The 20,344-nt window shown below is 38.6% G+C and overlaps 1 protein-coding gene across 1 annotated transcript; it reads left to right on the forward strand.

The window, feature by feature from the left end:
• The first annotated feature begins 2,806 nt into the window (after nucleotides 1–2,806).
• Nucleotides 2,807–5,166, forward strand: LOC138833773 (parathyroid hormone-like). The gene is made up of 3 exons (XM_070032069.1): nucleotides 2,807–2,867; nucleotides 4,566–4,656; nucleotides 4,764–5,166. Exons 1-3 carry the CDS (start codon nucleotides 2,855–2,857, stop codon nucleotides 5,023–5,025), a joined length of 366 nt encoding a protein of 121 aa, XP_069888170.1. The 5' UTR covers nucleotides 2,807–2,854; the 3' UTR covers nucleotides 5,026–5,166.
• The last annotated feature ends 15,178 nt before the right edge of the window (nucleotides 5,167–20,344 follow it).

Here is a 20,344-nt window from a genome sequence, read left to right on the forward strand (position 1 = left end):
TATACTAATACATATGAAAAATTGGAGTAAGATTCCACTTACCATAATATGAGTAAGAAGGGACAAATGGTACTACATCAAATTTCAAAGTTTCTACACAATGAAAGAAATAATTAGCAGAACCAAAAGATACCCCTAAGGAATGGGAGAATAACTTCACCAGCTATGGAATGGATAAAAGATTAACATTCAGAATATACAAAGATCACAAAAAATTAAGCAGGAAAAGAATAAACAGTAAAATTAATAAGTGGACAAACAAGTTGAGCAGATAATTCCTAAGCAAAGAAATACAAATGATTTATAGATACATGAAGAAATATCCAGCGTCCTTAGATATAAAGAAAATGTGAATCAAAACTACACTAAGATCCATCTTACTCCATTCAGATTGCAATTGTCAAGAAAACTGGTTAAAAAAAAACAATGCTGGTAGGATTATGGGAAAAAAGGAACCCACATATATTGTTGGTGGGAATGTAAACTAATCTAACAACTATGAAATCTGTATGGAATTTCCTCAAAAAACAAGACAAATATATCTATCTTATAACCCTGCCATGTATGACCCTGACGTACCACTCTTGGACATATATTTTGAAGGAGTCTAAATCAATATATATGTAAGAAAGACTTGTATACCCACGTTTATTGTAGCTTTGTTCACAGAGTCAGAGAGTTATATCAGCTGAGGATCCCAACAACTAATGAGTAAATACATGAAATATTGTACATATATATCATGAAATAATACTCAGTCACAAAGAAAAAAAGTGAAATGATGCCATTCTCAGGAAGGTGGATAGAGCTGGAGATTATCATATGGAGCAAGATAACCCAAACCCAAAAAGCTAGATACCATATTTTATCCATTTGCAGAATTCAAACTTTAAAGACATACACTTATGTATCTATGTATGCATGCATATACATATATATGTGTATATACTCATACACCTTGACTGTAACTATGATAATGTTTAGGAGAAGAAGAGAGGAGAGAGAAAAAGAGAAAGATGGAGGTTGAAAAATATCAAAATACAATGGAGAGCCAGGCACTGGTGGTTCATACCTGTAATTTTAGCTCTTCAGGAAACTAGGATCTAAGGGTTGCAGTTTGAAGCCAACCTGGGCAGGAAAGTCCTTGAGAGGCTAATCTCCAGTTAACCAGCAAAAAAAATCAGAAGTGGAGCTATGGTAGAGAAAACAAAACAAAACAACAACAACAACAACTTTAAAAAAAAAACAAACAAGAAAGCTCAAGCCCCAGGATTGACCCATGCTCATGTACCCATGTGCACACATGCACACACCACCACCACCACCACCATAACAACAACAAAACAATGTGCCTATATATGAAGATGGCCTAAGAAACCTCTGAAAGCTGTTAAAACAATAGGAGGCGAGGAAATAGGAAAAGAGCAATAGAGGGGGTTATCCTGATTAAAATAATATGTACTGTGAAATACCATTGTGAAACCCTTTTGTACAATTAGTATACACTAAAAAATGAATGACAGAGGAGTAAAACAGACTTGTAAATAGGGAAGGGAGGAAGAATGGAGAGGTAAATGAGGGTGAATATGGTCGAAGTACTGTATAGGGATGTATGAAACCTGTTGAAATTATTTTAAGAAGGTGGGAGAGGGGTAAAAGAAAGTGATAGAGGGTAGAGGTTGATAAAATTCATTCTATTTATGTATGGAAATATCACCATTAAATTCTGGACATCATTTTTTTAATTTGGGAATCAAGCTGCCTCTACAAGCCCTAGCTATATCCAGGATACTGAGGTGTATTGATCAGCGAAGAGCAGGCTGTAATAATACTTGAAATCAAACAAGTCACACCATGATACTTTCTTTAGTGTTTGGAGCAAGCTCTTGATCATTAGTTGGAGAACATGAGAATCAGGACCCAATTCCTGGAGAAAGAGCTTGCAAAGCACTAGGTCCATGAAAGCCAGGAAGATTGAGGTTTAAAGAGGGGCTGCATTTCTAAGAGGAAAACATACCCAAAATCAAAGCAGGTCTGTTGAATTCCATCATCTCCACTAACTCCTGTTTCCTCATATCAAAATAGGAATGACTATCACATGATCATATGTAGTAGGATAATGTATGTGAAGAAGAGGACACAGGTAATGCTTATCAAATTTTATTATGATGCATTTAAAATGCATAAAATTTGTAAGTTAAATGAATTCAAAAATAATTTTCTTTTGAAGCTTTAAAAATGTGCACTGAAAGCTTTTCAAACATTATTTTAACATCAATAAAAGCACTAAATGGGCCAATTTGCTTTCTTTTTTTGGAAAAATGTTCAAAAGTTTTAGGAATTGGTTGGAAATGGATTGTAAAATAAATGTAACATGTATGATTTGTTATCACAACTGTTATATCAGTAGTGATAGCACAAATGGACATCAGGTTTTATTTTTAAATAGCATTAACAATGTCATTAAAAGCCTTTGAAATCAGGATCTGTAAAGCACAAACTCAATGTCATCAAAAATGTCAGAACATTTTTTAGATGGTACAACTCAGTATTTGTTAGAACTATTTTCCCAAGTCTTTTCTCTGGCATCATGATGTTTTGTTTTTGCTATCCAATTACTAAAAACTTTAGAGAAGTGGGTACCGCCCAATGGTGGTATGGGGCTACTTTGGTCCTATTGCTGAGATCTAGAGACTTAGGAGTGACATTTGTAACAATATAAAAGCTCCTCCTGTTGAGCAGAAGGTGTAATATAAAGGTCACACCTGAGGCGATACAACACAGCTCATCAGCTGTCTCAGGCTATTCTGTTAGTGCAGCATCAGCTGGTAGCACAGGTGAAAGATCTGCTCTGATGTCATTGTATGGTAAGTCATCTTTAAGTTTAAAAATTTCATGAGACTTCATGTGAATTATTACACAACTATCATGCTGTTTATTCACAGTAAAATGTTAAAGGAGTTGGATTAGGTTAAATATAATATACAATAATGATATAATAACATAATAAATTAGTTAAATAAATCATTTATTGGTATGATTAAATCCTGAGATTTTTTTTAAAAAAATCACTCAAATTACATAAAATTAAGATATGCTTTGGTAGGCTTTCAATGTTTTAAAATTAAAACTGACTGCTTTTATATGAATAATTCTGGATATAAGTAATATGAATTAAGTAGAATAAATTGTCTTTTTCCCCCATGGAGGATCTTTAACTAAACTATTTATTTTCTGGTTCAATGAGAGCTCACTCTGATACTGGAGTTGGAAAAGTTTCCTTTCATTGTTGAGTAGTAACTTCCCTTATATAATAGACTTTTCTATTCTGAAAGTTAACAAATTGAATGATGTTGTAAAGTCACTTTCAGCTTTTTCATGGCATTCTTGTGAAGGAGCCCACTTCCTCTTTAAAAAAGAAACAAAGCAGAGATGTCTGAGGTCATCAGGTGAAGGGGACAAAGCTAGGATTAGATACCAGTGCTCCTGTCCTCCAGCCAGTGCTAATTTGTGACACAAGGAAAGGCTTCCTTTGTTACTCTACCCAAAACTGTTTCACAGTAAGTAGTGATGTAGCAGGATCCAGTTTCTTAGGCAACTTTTAAGGGATGTGATTTAAAATACTCCTTTAAAATAGTGGCACAGAGATTGTGTGCTTTAAGATAACTATAAGCATTTAGAGAAAGTGTTCTGTAATAATATTCTTTGCAATTATTGAACTGCAGAATAGGCAAAATATTCTATACTGATATGAAAGCTTTGTGAGCAAAGGAAAGCAAAAGAGAGAAGTTACTTTTACTTATGACTATGTGTTTGTGTCCATAACTCTTATTCTTATTTAGAACAGGTATATGGATTTATTCACACACACATAAGGTATACCATTGGATGGAACTTTATATAATGGAACATCTTTAATATGAGTTTTAATAAAGAACTGGATTCAAAAAATAAATTAAAACGCATAATTGCTAATGAAGTGAGTTAAAGGAATAAGAAACGACAGATATTAAGAACTAAATTTCAGATTTTCAAATGCTGTCTGGGGCTCAACTGGTAGAATGCCTTCCTGGCAAATACAAGACCCTGAATTCAAACTCTAAGACTGTCAAGAACATATAAAGTTTAAAATGTGCACAACAAGTAATTCTGTCCAATTTCTAAAGGCTTTGACCCAAACTTTTTAACGCAATGAAGAAAATTCTCTGAAAAATCAGAGCAAGGTTGGTGTTTATGGTTATTATGGAGTGCCTAAAATGAAATTTCATCATGAAAACAGCATTTTCTAACCAATTTACTTAATTCTGAGATCAATTTCAATCACATAAGCATTTAGTTATAACCAACATAAATCAAGGGAGTAAGTCTTCAAGAGAAAGGTAATTTAAAATTCATATATAGTACGTGGCTTAAATTCATAAATTAAAACAAACTAGAAACCTCAAAAAGCTGCCTAGTTTCTCAGTGAAAGTGTGTGTACATGTAAAGCTATTTAAATAGTTTGTATTTAAATAGTTTGTAACACAGAATGTTTCTGAGTGTCTTGATTTTGCTGTTTCTTGTAGTGAAGATGATGTCTACCAAAGACATGGCTAAAGTAATGATTGTCATGCTAGCAATTTGTTTTCTTACAAAAACGGATGGCAAACCTATTAGGTAAGTATTGCAGCCTACTCTTCATTGGGAAGGTATGGGACTGGCTTGTTTTATCTGATTGATGGGAAGCTAATAAAGTGCCTCTCTTCTGCTTTTGTTCTTCCTAGGAAGAGAGCAGTCAGTGAAATACAGCTTATGCACAACCTGGGAAAACACCTGGCCTCCATGGAGAGGGTGGAATGGCTGCGTAAGAAGCTGCAGGATGTGCACAATTTTGTTAGCTTTGGAGCCCATTTAGCTGCCAGAGAAGGGAGTTACCAGAGGTTTCCTAAAAAGGAGGATAATGTCCTCATTGACAACTTTCAAAAAAGTCTTGGAGAGGGAGACAAAGCTGATGTAGATGTATTAGTTAAGGCCAAATCTCAATAAAATACAGCTCTGATTAGACTGCTGCTCTAGGCAGCAACATTAGAGGTTGTTAACTCTTTCTCAAGCTTTATTAAGATTATAAAGTGCCAATCCTATTACCAAAATTTGCATGTGATCCATTGCCAACTATCCTAACTGCCATTTTTGGATCATTTTAATATCAGTCTATAGTATATTATTGCATGAGAGAATAAATCACACATTTCATGTCTACCCCTCCTAATAAAGCAAAATAAAACTTTATGATCATGAATGGAAAGAAGTGTTTTTGTCATTAAAAGTATGGCTTTTGGGGGGGTTGTAATGGATGTCAAGTGATTATAGTGAGAAGAGTTTATAGAAAAAAACAAAAAAAGGGCTGGGAAGGTGGTTCAGTGGTAGAGTGCTTGCCTTGCATGCATGAGGCCCTGGGTTCGATTTCTCAGCACCACATAAGCAAAAAGAAAAAAGCCAGAAGTGGCGCTGTGGCTCAAGTGGTAGAGTATTAGCCTTGAGCTGAAGAGCTGAGGGACAGTGCCCAGGCCCAGAGTTCAGGCCCCACAACTGGACTCCCCTCCCAAAAAAAAGAAAAAGAAAAAAAATTTTCTCATCTATTTCACAGTTTGATGTTTTCATCATAATTTATTTCTAATAACAAACAACTAGATTCCCAGATCCTCACTATTTGGACACAGTTGTACCCTTAATTTAAGTAATAGCAGTGAAATATTCAGAAAAAAGGACAGAAACTGGTGTGAAGCTTGACCACTTGATTTGTCACCACAAAACCCCATGGATCAACTTTACTAGAATCCCAGACTCTAAGCAGTACAAATGTAATATGAATTATTAGCAAATGCCTGTTGAATATGTATTATAACATATTTGTTCTGCACTACACCCACAAATAGTCCAAACAGTTAACAAAATACATATTGTCCTTGTCTTCACTAGCCCCTAATTTTTTATTATTTCATTATAAGTCTGATGATTGCTATGTTGGAAAAACAAGATACTGCCAAAGTATAAAATCCAGAGCCCTATTTTTACTTAGCAATGTTGTCCAACAGAATTTTTTGCAATAATGTTGTATTCTATATTCCAGGCTAACTGGTATCATGGTCCCATAGGTATTTCTCTAAAATGTGGCTAATGTGACCAACTATGCATTTTAGATTTAATTTGAATTCATTTAATTCAAATAGCAACACATGGTAGATAATCACAGCATAAATCTATATCAAGATGATCCCCCAAATCAGGGAGATGAGTCAGAGAAAAAGCCAAGTAAAAAAAGTAGGTGAGGGGCTGAGAAGGTGGCTCAGTGGTAGAGCGCTTGCCTTGCATGCCTGAGGCCCTGGGTTCAATTCCTCAGCACCACATAAGCAAAAAGAAAAAAAAAGCCGGAAGTGGCGCTGTGGCTCAAGTGGTAGAGCGCTAGCCTTGAGCTGAAGAGCTGAGGGACAGCGCCCAGGCCCAGAGTTCAGGCCCCATGACCGGACCAAAAAAAAAAAAAAAAAAAAAGAAAAGAAAAAAGTAGGTGAATCTCCCAGGGAGGCTGTGAGCAGGGAGGGGCCATAGCTAGATACTGCAAGCTGGGATGACACATGGTGAGCCTCAAAGGGTTCAAGTTCCTATGACAGAGAGAAGCAAGGGATCTTCTTCAAATGGCAACGCCTTGAGATACACAGAAGGGGAAGGGCTCTTCATGTTGGAAGGGACTTTAATGGCAAGTAAACTATGCCAATCAGAAGCCTATGAACAGTTGTCTGGCATACTGGTGTAATCTGTCAGCCTGTAAATTCTATGCTGGGAAGCAAATCTACTTTAGGGTAAAGGGAAACTGATGCATTACATAATCACTAGAATGCAGAAGAAACAAATCCTAACTGGCCCTGTGAAGAATGACTCAAAGGCTCAGAGGGTCCTGTTCTCTCTTCTTATCTCAATACTGCTTGAACAGAATCCTGAAACAACTCCAATGAGAATCAGGAGGCAGTTGTTCCTGCTGCTGTGCTGCTGTGCTGCTGCTGTAGAATGCAGTTTCCCAACAGCCCAGCACGTCATAAGTCCACTCCACTACCTCTTACTGTCCAGTCACTGGCTTTTGGCTGAAAACTTTGCCAAAACCAAAAAAGCTGATATCATACCCTCCATACTCATGCTGCAAGCAGGAATAATGTAGTGAAAATAGGGCCTTAGTTAAATCTTTCACAGTGTCCCAGGAGTTTATAAGACTGACTCTAAATCTCTACTAGAACCATAGTTGCAGAGAGGCCCTCTTTTGGCTCTTGAGCTCATGTGAGGAAAGAGTGCGCACTGGACAGTGGCAGGTACTTGCTCTTTACTCCTGATAGTACCAACTCCACAGGGAATATCTCGACTCCTTACCTATGGAGCTCTTTGGAAATCTCCTTGATGTCTCTATGAGTGTTATCTCAGATATAAGCCAGTTTTACAAGATGACCTGTGAAGCAGAAGTAGAGGCTATGTTCAGACCAGCAGACCTAGGTGATCCTGTCTCTTTAATTCTTCCTGCAATTTAGAATTATATCTCTTTATCAGAAATGCCACTATATTGATGTCAAGTTATTGCTCATTGTATTAAATGGTACAGCAGTCATTATTGGTAGAATGAAACTCTGGACAGTATTGGATATTTGGGCTTCCCTGACTTGTGTGCTGATTTTTCTCAGATGTCAATTTCTGTTTTAGTTTCTAGTCCAGCACATTTGGAGCTCTTTGTGTATTCTACTCAAAATATTTTATGGGTTTTATATGTCACAATCATTTTTCTCTCAGCATTTCAGACCATTTTAATTTTATCTATTCTAAATTTTCAGATACTTAATATATCTTTTTTATTTGAAATTTTATTGTATTTTTTGTAGTTAGGGGACTCTCAAAGATTTTTGTTATTTTCCTCCTGATAGGATCTTATTATGGAGTCTAGGTGACTTCCAGCTGACTGAATAGCAGGCTGGCCTGGAATTCTCAATCCTCATGAGGTAGCATTCTACATGTTTTTGGTTATATGAGTGTAGCACCATGCTAGGCTTTTATATCTTTCTTACTCAAACAGGAATCACAAAAATCAATGTATCTAACCAAATTGTGGCAGCAAGAACATATGGTGTGTGTTTATACCAAGTAGAAGGAAGCTGAAAAAAAGAAGGGCCTTAAAATCTGGTGTAACATCCAAACACACTTCCTCAGAGACCTCAGCTAGGCCCCAAAATATACTACCTCCAAAATCCAAGACAGCTGAGAGCCCAGTGGGGACTTTACATATTGGAACCATAACTTGGTATAGGGCAGGAGAAGTAGAGGACATGATTAGTGAATATTAAACAGGAATCTTGGAAAAGACTCATGCCCTGCATAAGACATTTCTAGGCAAAGATGGTGGGCATATATGCTAAGTGCTTCTACAATAGTACTATACAGGTGAGGAGTGTTTATTTTTTTCTATGCTTAGTTCAGCCTAAGTCACAGCACCTTCAATTGCTTACAGCACTCAGTACAATAACATACTGTAGGATTGCAGTCTAGTATAGACCATTACATAGAGCCAAACATGTATCAGACCAGGCAACCTGAGTTTAGATAAGTGTGCCCTGGGATCCTGTGATGCTCCTAATCCTCTCACTCTCTCTTGTATTCTTGCATTAATTGTGTTTCAGATAGGGGCTACGTTTTTTGGAATGTTCAATCCTGGAACTGTGATTCTCCTATGTAAAGCCTCCTGTATACCTCAGATAACAAGTATGTACCACCATTCAGGATTTCATATTGTGATGTAACCTTTTTTTTTTTAAATCAAGGTTGGCTGCTCAATATGATCTTCCTGATCTCTGTCCTCATTCCCTTGCCCCCAAGTACCTGGGATTACTAGTGTAAGTCATTGCTCTTAGCCCAAATAACCATTGTTTTTTTTTTTTTTTTGTCGGTTGTGGGGCCTGAACTCTGGGCCTGGGCACTGTCCTTCAGATCTTCAGCTCAAGGCTAGCGCTCTACCACTTGAGCCACAGAGCCACTTCCAGCTTTTTCTGCTTATGTGGTGCTGAGGAATCGAACCCAGGGCTCATTCATGCAAGGCAAGCACTCTACCACTAAGTCACCTTCCCAGCCCCCAAATAAACATTTTTAAAGAACAATCTTTGTCTTTAAGTAATCCATGAATGAACTTTAAGATAGGTCACTATTTCAGTGTTAACAATTCTCCATTTTGTATTCTTAGGGAGATTGCTACTTTTTAACTCGGTTCTGGGCCTCTTATAGGAAGGCATTTTGCTTACTATATTACACTTGAATTATTGTTTCTTAAGCCGTGAAGCCTGAGACTTACTATTTTACCATTTTATTGACTAACCTAAGTTAATAACCTAAGTTTGTTTTGACCTTGATACATTTGTTCTAATAAGAGTTTATCTAGACAAACTGTACAACATAAATAGTCTTCTTTTATAGACATTTCTATGATCATATTTATCAGTTCATTGAGTTCTTCCAAAATATCCATCAGGATTTTTATGGGAAGCATGTTAAAATTATACATTGTTGGTAGGAAATTTTTCATCCTTACCTATGTCATCCAGTATGTCAGCATTGTGAGGTCCTCATTTGTTCTAATCTCCTTTTATGCTTTTTATATAATTGAATTCTCTCTAGAAGGATCTTCGGCATTCTGTGTTGTTAAATACTATATAGTATGATGGCTATTTTGGATGGCATCTATGTTGTTAAAATTTTTCTAGATGGTTATTTTGGCATAAAGAAAATTGTTCCTTCTACTAATTTTCTCCTTAACCCAGTATTGGAGACTCTTATTAGTTCTAATGGTTTGACTTTTGATTAAGTTTGTTTTGCAGTGCAGTTGATCACATAATGTAAAATTATGAAATTTTCATGTCTTCTTGTCTCTGATTATACATTTTATTAAAGATTCTTATATTAGTGTCTAGAAAGTAAAGTTTGTGTTGATGAGTGAAGATATTGGCCTAAGATCATTCTATTGTTGATATGAGAGCAAATATGCATTTACACTGTCAATAAGAATAAGACCCTTCCATATTGAGCACATTCTCTTCCATAATTAATTTACAACAAGTACTCAGGAAATGTCAAGAAGTATTTGGACTTTATGTTTTTTTGTTCAACCACATATAAATTTCATTTTTAGTCAGCGCTCTAAATTAAGGTCTAAATAGGGATACAGGTTGACCTATTGTAACAATGAGATGTATAAGACACTATGTTGAAAAACGAACCTTACAATTTAGGTGGAGGGGGGGAGTGTAGTTGTGGAGGCGGGAGGGAAAGGGTGGTAGGGGAAAAACAAAGGAGGAGGCAAAAATGCTTGATAAGAAATGTACTCATTGCCTTGCTCATGTAACTATAACACTTCTGTACAGTATTTTCACAATAAAAAAAACATTAAAAAATAACTAGGGAGAACATCAGGTACTGGTTTGCAGAACAGCAGATCGCCAGGAACAGAGAAACCTACCAGCCGGGAGTCTCCACGAGGATCCCACCCCCACCCCTCACTCTCCACCCGAGCAGAGAGGCTCCATCCCGCCAAAGACGCTCGGCATCAGCAGAGTGACAAAAGGACCAGCGGCAGACCACCCGGCCCGCCTGATCGCGATCGCAACGATCCAGCACTCTCCACCCGAGCAGAGAGGTTCCATCCCGCCAAAGCGGCTCGGCGCGACAAAGGGTCCTGTCTGCAGACCACCCGCCCGCCCGATCACGATCGCAACAACCCGGCGGGGTCACTTGGGCCCCAGAGGTACCGAGAAGAAGCTGCCTGAGCGTGGACACTCTTGACCCAACAGCTTCGACAGAGGCAGAGACAGAAAAGAATCACACAGAGCCACCACCGCCCAACCCAGCCCGGATTGCAACAACAACTGACGACCTACACCACACAGAAACAACCAGCTCCAGGGTGAGTACCCCACAGGGGAAGTGTATCCCTCAAGGGAGACCAGAGCTGGAGGGAATCCCCAGACCCTGACCTAGACTCCCTACCCCAGCACCCGGACCACAGGACCCACTAAAACTGGGAACTGTTTGAGAGCTCCACCAGCCCGTGGAGCACACTCAGCTGGCCAGGCTAGAGCAAGAGCACCCCTGGAAGGGAGCTTAAATGCCCAAGCCAGGAACAGCGCCCCTGGGTCAAGACTACCAACAGTAGAAGAAATTTGAACTGTGTCCCCCAGGCTGCATAACCTAGGTGGTATACACATCAGCACAGGCCTAACAAGCGCGCTCCAGGCTGGGGCCGGAACCAGGCCCGGGGATCCGGCGCCTGAACAACACAACCAACTCCTCCCAATTGGAGTAAAAAGCTGAGCATACGCCTCAACAGAGGGGAGAAAACCAGGAAACAACACTCCCCCGGGAAGCACGCCTGTGACAACAAAAGACCTGGAGGCCCAGGACAAGAGAAGCCCAAACCCCACCAAAACTCCACCCATATACCCTAGACTGGGAATTGGGCAACACAGGCTGCCAGCACCTGATAGTAAGCAGGAGCTCAGACTGTTAAGGCGGCTCAGCAATAGAGTGATAGTCTTGGATGTATGAGGCCCTGCATCTGATTCCTCAGCATCACAAAAGCAAAAAGGGTCAGAAGTGGTGCTGTGGCTCAAACGGTAGGGTGCCAGCCTTGAGCTGAAAAGCTGAGGGACAGCACCCAAACCTAGAGTTCAAGCCCACAACCAGCCCAAAACAAATAAACAAAAACACATCAGGAGCCCATAGCAGACTCCAGCATTTGGGAGAGTGCATCCAGAGCATCTGTTCTTCACAAGAGCACCCGTAGGAGCAAACACAAGCAGTCTAGGCTGCTCAACCCTTCCAAAGGCGGGAACTGTCAGCAATCTACAGCAGAGAGCTGAGAATCCTAAGTAAGTCAGAATAGCAGCTGGAAATAGGCTCCCAACAGAACCCAGATCAGGCACAGACTCTCTCTACCAATACAGAATCAGCAACCAAGCAAAGACAGACACACCAAAACAAAATTGAAGAGCAGTCTCCTGAACCTCCATGCGAAAATCACAGAGAAAAATCACAAGGTTTACTACCACCCAGGACAGCAAGCTCACCTCAAAAGCCAGCAGCCACACAGGGGAGAGCCCCAGTGGGAGCAAAACAGGAATGGAAGACAAAGGCTACTTCCAAGGGTTGCTGGAGGCAATGACTCAAGAAATAAAGCGAGAAATTTATCAGAAATTGAAAGAGCACAAGGATGAACTATCCAAAGAGATACAGGGTATCAAACAAGAGATGCATGCAAAAATAGAAGCTGCACAAACCTCAATAAGAAGTGAGATAAACGCCAAATTAGAGGTAATGCATACCTCATTGAGAGGTGAGATCAGTACTCTGAGAACCAACATTGAATCCATAAAGGGATCCATTTCCTCCATGCAAACCACAATAGAAGCCACTGTCAACAGAGTGAATGAAATGGAAGGTCGAGTGTCAGATACAGAAGACAGAATACACCAACTGGACCAAAAAGTGACAGATATGGAAAAATTACTCAAATTAAACCAAAGGGATATTCAAGAGCAAGCAGATAATGCTAAAAAATTTAACCTTCGCATAATTGGAGTGGACGAAGGTGAGGAATTCCAGAGCAAGGGAATGCAACACCTATTTAACAAGATAATCAATGAAAATTTTCCCCACCTCAAAAATGACCATCTTAACTACATCACAAAAGCTTATCGAACACCCAACAAGCAAGACCCCAGGAGAAACACTTCTAGACACATTATAGTAAAAATGATAGATCTGAATAATAAGGAAACAATCCTGCATGCAGCAAAAATGAAGAAGGAGCTATACTACAATGGGAAAAAAATAAGAATTACTGCAGATCTCTCCACACAAACAATGAATGCAAGAAAAGCCTGGGAAAGCACCATACGAGCCCTGAGAGCCAATAACTGCCAACCCAGACTGATCTACCCGGCAAAGCTAGCATTCACATTTGATGGAGAACTGAAAACTTTTAATAGCAAAGAAAAACTAAATGAATACATAAACATTAAGCCAGCATTACAAAGAATTCTAAGAGGGGGGACACAACCTGAAGAAAGCAGCCAGGAACTGGGGCCTGCCCCAAACAGGCATTACTCAAAGTCTAACTGAGCAAGCACAGGAGGAAAGGAAAAAAGAAAAACTTAGGAAAACGGAATGGCAGGGACAACAATGCATCTCTCTATACTTTCTCTTAATATAAATGGGCTGAATTCGCCAATTAAAAGAAAACGAACTGAGGACTGGATAAGAAAACAAGACCCATCCATCTGTTGCCTTCAGGAGACCCACCTCTCAGCCAAACATACAAACAAACTCAGAGTGAAGGGGTGGAAAAGGATCTACCAATCAAACGCCCCCAGTAAGAAAGCAGGTGTAGCTATCCTGATATCTGACAAAATAAACTTTTCATTAAAATCAGTACAGAAAGACAAGGACGGACACTACATATTAATAAAGGGAACAATCCAAGAGGAGGATATAACCATCATCAACTTATATGCCCCAAATATTGGTGCACCCAGATATGTCAAACAAATGCTCTCAAACTTACAGAATAAAATAGATCCCAATACGATAATACTAGGAGACTTTAACACACCACTCTCACCAAAGGACAGGTCTACCAACCAGAGGATTGGCAAAGAAGCTAAGAGAGGCCATACTGCAAGCGGAATTAACTGACATCTACCGAGTATTTCACCCTAAAACAACACAGTACACATTCTTCTCAGCAGCTCATGGAACTTTCTCCAAAATAGACCATATCATAGTTCATGCAAGGAACTTAAGCAAATACAAAGGGATCGACATAATCCCCTGTATCCTATCTGACCACAGTGGAATCAAGCTAGCTCTCAATAACAAAGCATACCGCAGAAATTTCTCCAATACATGGAAATTGAACAGCACACTCCTTAACAATGCCTGGATAACAGAAGAGATCAGAGAAGAAATAAAGCACTTCCTACAACTCAATGAAAATGAAAACACCTCACAAAGAAACTTGTGGGACACAGCAAAAGCAGTCCTGAGGGGCAAATTTATTGCCCTCAGTGCCCACATCAAGAGAATGGAGACAGACCAAGTAAATAATCTCATGTTGCAATTAAAACAGCTAGAAAAACAGGAAAAAATGGAACCTAAAGCTACTAGAAGAAGCCAGATAACCAAATTAAAAGCAGAGATTAACCAATTAGAAAATCAGAAAACCATAACCAAAATAAACCAAACAAAAAGCTGGTTCTTTGAAAAAATAAACAAAATTGATGGCCCATTGGCTAGATTAATTAAAAAAAGAAGAGAGGAAACCCATATTAATAGGATTAGGGATGCCACGGGAAACATCACCACACGTACCCAAGATATCCAAACAATTCTAACAGACTACTTTCAAAAGCTATACTCTCTAAAGGAAGAAAATCGGGCAGAAATGGATGCATTTTTAGAGAAATACAAGTTGCCCAAACTGAGCAAAGAAGAAGTTAACCAATTAAATAAGCCAATATCCTATAATGAGATACAGGAAGCTATCAAAAGTCTTCCAACAAAAAAAAGCCCAGGACCAGATGGATTCACAGCAGAATTCTATAAGACCTTTAAACAAGAACTAATACCCATACTCCTCAAGCTCTTCAGAGAAACAGAGAAGGAAGGAGCTATCCCAAACTCATTCTACGAAGCCAATATCACACTCATCCCCAAACCAGGCAAAGACCCAACCAAAAAGGAGAATTACAGGCCAATCTCCTTGATGAACACAGATGCAAAGATCCTTAACAAGATTCTAGCTAACAGAATCCAGAAACACATAAAAAAAATAATTCACTATGACCAGGTAGGCTTCATCCCAGAGACACAGGGATGGTTTAACATACGTAAGTCAATAAATGTAATCCAACATATCAACAGAGCCAAGGTCAAGAATCACATGATTATCGCTACAGATGCAGAAAAGGCCTTTGACAAAATTCAACATTCATTCATGCTAAAAGCTCTGGAGAAAATAGGAATAGAAGGAACATTTCTAAAAACAATAAAAGCCATTTATGACAGACCAATAGCCAATATTATACTTAATGGGGAAAAGCTACAACCAATTCTCCTAAAATCAGGAACAAGGCAAGGATGCCCACTGTCTCCACTCCTCTTCAATATAGTCCTAGAACCCTTAGCCAGGGCAATAAGGCAAGAAAAAGACATTAAAGGGATCCGCATAGGAAAAGAAGAAGTTAAACTATCCCTTTTTGCAGACGACATGATACTATACCTCCACGATCCCAAAAACTCCATCCCCAAACTCTTAGAAATCATAAATCACTTTGGCAAAATAGCAGGATACAAAATAAACCCACAAAAATCAGTTGCCTTCCTATACACTGATAATGTACAGGAAGAGAGGGAAATAAAGGGAGCAACCCCATTCACAATAACCTCCCGAAAAATAAAATATTTAGGAATTAACCTGACCAAAGATGTAAAAGAACTATTTAATGAGAACTATAAAAAGTTAAAGAAAGAAATTGCAGAAGACACTAGGAAATGGAAAGACCTCCCATGCTCCTGGATAGGCCGACTTAATATAGTAAAGATGGTAATACTTCCAAAACTAATATACAAATTCAACGCAATTCCTATTAAAATCCCAATGACGTACATCACTGAAATACAGAAAACAGTCCAAAAATTCATATGGAACAACAAAAGACCTAGAATAGCCAAAACAATTCTAGGGGATAAAGACAATATGGGAGGGCTATCCATGCCGAACTTCAAACTCTACTACAGAGCTATAATAACAAAGACAGCATGGTACTGGCACAAAAACAGACCCGAAGACCAATGGAACAGAATAGAAGATCCAGAAATAAATCCACAGGCCTACAGCCAGCTGATATTCGACAAAGGAGCCAAAGACATACAATGGAAGAAACACAGCCTCTTCAACCGCTGGTGCTGGGAAAACTGGGCAGCCACATGCAGAAAACTAAAAGTGGACCCCAGCCTATCACCATGCACCAACATCAACTCAAAATGGATTAAAGACCTTAACATTAAACCTGAATCTCTGAAACTACTGCAGGACAGAGTAGGAGAGACACTTGAACTAATAGGCACAGGAAGGAACTTCCTGAACAGAGTCCCAGGGTCACAACAAATTGGAGAGAGACTCGACAAATGGGACTACCTTAAAATAAAAAGCTTCTGCACAGATAAAGCTATCGCAACCAAGCTAGAAAGACAACCAACTAATTGGGAAAAAATATTTACCAGCAATATATCAGACAAGGGGTTAACATCCTGTATATACAGGGAACTCAAGAAACTAATCCCTCCCAAACCCAACACACCAATTACTAAATGGGCAAGGGAACTAAAGAGGGACTTCTCAAATGAAGAAATAAAAATGGCAAAGAAACACATGAGGAAATGTTCATCATCCCTGGTGGTGAAGGAAATGCAAATAAAGACAACCCTGAGATACCACCTTACCCCAGTCAGAATGTCCCACATCCACAAATCAGCCAACGACAAATGCTGGAGGGGATGTGGAGAACGAGGAACGCTATTACACTGCTGGTGGGAATGTACACTCATACAACCACTTTGGAAAGCAGTCTGGAGGGTCCTTAGAAAGCTAAAGATTGACCTCCCTTACGACCCAGTCATACCACTTCTAGGCATCTACCCTGAACAACAGGAACCAATATACAAGGACACGTGCACCTCCATGTTTATTGCAGCACTGTTCGCAATAGCTAGGATATGGAAACAACCTAGATGCCCCACCACAGATGAATGGATCCAAAAATTGTGGTATCTATACACAATGGAATATTATGCAGCCATTAGAAATGACAAAATAATGGCATTTGCAGGGAAATGGATGGAGCTAGAAGGAATCATGTTGAGCGAGGTAAGCCAAGAACGAAGAGACAAACAGTACATGGTCTCCCTGATAAGTGGATGATGAATCCAAAATGTTAGGTGATATGACAAAACTAACAGGACTTAAGAAACAAAGAACTCCCACTCATCTGGTTGAACCACTACTAAATATCCCCATGCTGCTGATCACATATATGGTATATAACATATGAGCACCGTTATATATTACAGACTGTGATAGACAATTTGCTCCAGGAAAGTTAGAATGAACTTGTGACTTTAAATGAGCATCATTATTCCACAATACTGTGAATTTCCGGAAATTAAGTAATCACTTAATCACGATCAAAAAAAAAAAAAAAAAAAAGAACCTTGGGGAAGGGAGGGAGGGAGGGGATGGTAGGGGGAAAACAATGGAGGGGGTAACAATGTTCAAGAGGAAGTATAAGTGTACTCATAACCTCACTCATGTAACTGTAACCCTCTGTATAGTATCTCTACAATAAAAAAAAATTAAAAAAAAAAAAAAATAACTAGGGAAAGCCAAATCATACTGTGCTAGAAGCCTCTTACTCCCATGAGAATGGCTATCAGAGAACAAAGTTGACCAAACAAACCAGAGATCCACAGAGATCCACAAAAGCTGGTAAAAAAAAAATCAAAACAAAACAAAACAAAAAAAGTTTAATATGCTCATGAAAAACTCTATTAAGTATTTTTTAATCTTTCAAACAACAAAAATGTATCATGTGTTTAGAATCTCATATACATGTAGTTTTTAAGAAAAATTAAAATAGACATCTATCATCATCTCTAATAAGATTATGAAACAGAATATGCCTCATAGCCGGGCGCTGGTGGCTCACGCCTGTAATCCTAGCTACTCAGGAGGCTGAGATCTGAGGATCGCGGTTCAAAGCCAGCCCGGGCAGGAGAGACCGTAAGACTCCTATCTCCAATAAACCACCAGAAAACCGGAAGTGGAGCTGTAGCTCAAGTGGTAGAGCGCTCGCCTTGAGCTGAAGAGCTGAGGGACAGCGCTCAGGCCCAGAGTTCAAGCCCCACGACCGACAAAAAAAAAAAAAAACAAAAAACAAAAAAACAGAATATGCCTCATGGCTTAGAACTTCCTTTTAAGTTCTTCCTGATTACACACCAACTTTTTTCCACAACCTGTTTTCAGATTTATCATTATTTGCTTTTTGCTTGCTTTTCTTTGAACCACATATTTATCCTTTAAAAATGAATAGTCATATATATATATACATATATATGGGGAGAGAGAGAGAGAGAGAGAGAGAGAGAGAGAGAGCTTACCAGTCCTGCGACTTGAACTTAGGGCCTGGGCACTGTCCCTGAGCTTCTTTTGCTCAAAGCTAGCACTCTACCACTTGAGCCAGTGTCATTTATGGCTTATTCTGTTTATGTGGTATGAAGGAATCTAATCCAGGCCTTCATGCATGCTAGGCAAACACTCTACCAACAAGCCACATTCCCAGTCCCCATGTTTTTTTTTTCTTATACTTTCCTTTCAACAACTCAAGGCTATCTTTCCAGCCTATGATACCAATTTTTATTCTTTTCATCAGTGAAGGACAAATATTAAGTAATGGGTGTATTTTAGGTGTTTGCTAGTCAGCTACGGATTTAATGGCACTCATTTCGTATTACTTTAGATAATAAAATTGTTATGATGATAGATCTCAAAGTATATAGTACACATCTAACCTAAATAGGATTTGTTCAGCTGTTTGTACCATATGAATGGATGTAATATTAAGGAAGAGATGAACAGGTTCATAGGTTGCCTCTAGAGTCCACTCATATCAAATCATACAAGGTTTGTTTCCATTGCTTTTAGTCAAAGGTATGAAAGTACTATCAGGTAGGCCTGGAAAAATATATACCATGGATTTACATCTCAAGACTATGATATAATTCTGAAAACACACTTGATAATATATACAGGAATATACATAAGGTACAAATATGTATGGTGATCTTTGCCCTATAAGATACTTCCCAGTAATAACTCTACATCAGGAAATTACAAGTATTGACAACAACACAGATATCTCTGACACAATCCCCAAATACTATAGTAAACATCGTTAGTATCCAACTATCTGAAAGTTAAGAGAAGTAAGACTACCCATTGGAGTGGATGTGGCAGCTTTGGCACTGTCCTTGAGAGTCAATTGAGAATGAAATCATCTGTAACCACACAAAAGATCCTCCTGTAATCAAAGAGCAAATATAAAAGATACACTTGATATGCTACAGTCCAAATCATAGGCTGTCTCAGGTTGACTAGCAACTATTTAACATCATCTGCTAACAGATCTAGAACTTCTTTAGTGATTAAATGGTAGGTTTTGTTTAAATTTTTTCAAATCATTGAGCTTCTTGATCATTAAAAAATGGCTTGATATGTACCAATTTCTACAAATATGTCAATTGGAGATTAAAACTGGGAGAGAGCAAGGGAAAGGGTGACATTGTCCAAAAAGAAATGTACTTTTACCTGACTTATGAAACTGTAACCCATCTGTACATCACCTTTATAATAACAATTAAAAACTTTTCAAGTTAAAAAACAAATATGCCTGTTATTCAGTTTAAATATTAAAGAGAGTAACACTGGATTTAATATAAAGTGGCAAGCTACAGAGTAAATATATGACAGGAAAGACTCAAAAATTATTTTTGATTAAAGCTTTTTGAGTTACTTTTTTGGGAGGGGGTAGGTTGTGGGGCTTGAACTCAGGGCCTGGGCACTGTCCTTGAGCCTCTTTGTGCTCAAGGCTAGCACTCTACCACTTGAGCCAGCCCCACTTCCAGCTTTTAAGTGGTTAAATGGAGATAGGAGTCTCACGGGGACTTTTCTGCCTGGGCTGGCTTCTAACATAGTCTTCAGATCTCAGCCTCCTGAGTAGCTAGGATTACAGGTGTGAGCCACTGGCACCTGACTATTGAGCTACATTTGAAACAACAGTAAAAGAATGAATCCTTACTTATGTAACTGTAATTCCTCTATATGTCACCTTTACAATAAAATAAAATAATTAAAAATAAAAAAGAATGAATATCTGACATAAAATTCTTTAGAAATCTCTCTATCTTGTAATCAAAGAGGCTGGTGGGGGAGAGAAAGATTCTGATGCAATGTTAATGTATAGAAAGATTATTTTTCTGAAGAAGATCCTTACCTACTGTGTTTATTTTCTGGCTACACTCCAAATACTGACTACACTCCAAATACTGAAGTTGATAAAAAACTCCTTCACTCCTGAATAATCATTCTCTTCCACAGGTTTCAGCCTTTTCCAACTTTCTAGTCTGATGATTATACATGAATTTATTTTCAGCTCTTGTTCATGGCATTCCTATAAAG

Source organism: Dipodomys merriami, unplaced genomic scaffold (assembly GCF_024711535.1).
Source record: "Dipodomys merriami isolate MVZ:Mamm:240054 unplaced genomic scaffold, mDipMer1.0.p SCAF_21, whole genome shotgun sequence".
Classification (NCBI taxonomy): Eukaryota; Metazoa; Chordata; class Mammalia; order Rodentia; family Heteromyidae; genus Dipodomys; species Dipodomys merriami.

Coding starts and splice junctions, on each gene's coding strand:
- LOC138833773 (XM_070032069.1), top strand. Junction 4,657..4,763: donor ACGGATGGCAAACCTATTAG/GTAAGTATTGCA, acceptor TGTTCTTCCTAG/GAAGAGAGCAGTCAGTGAAA.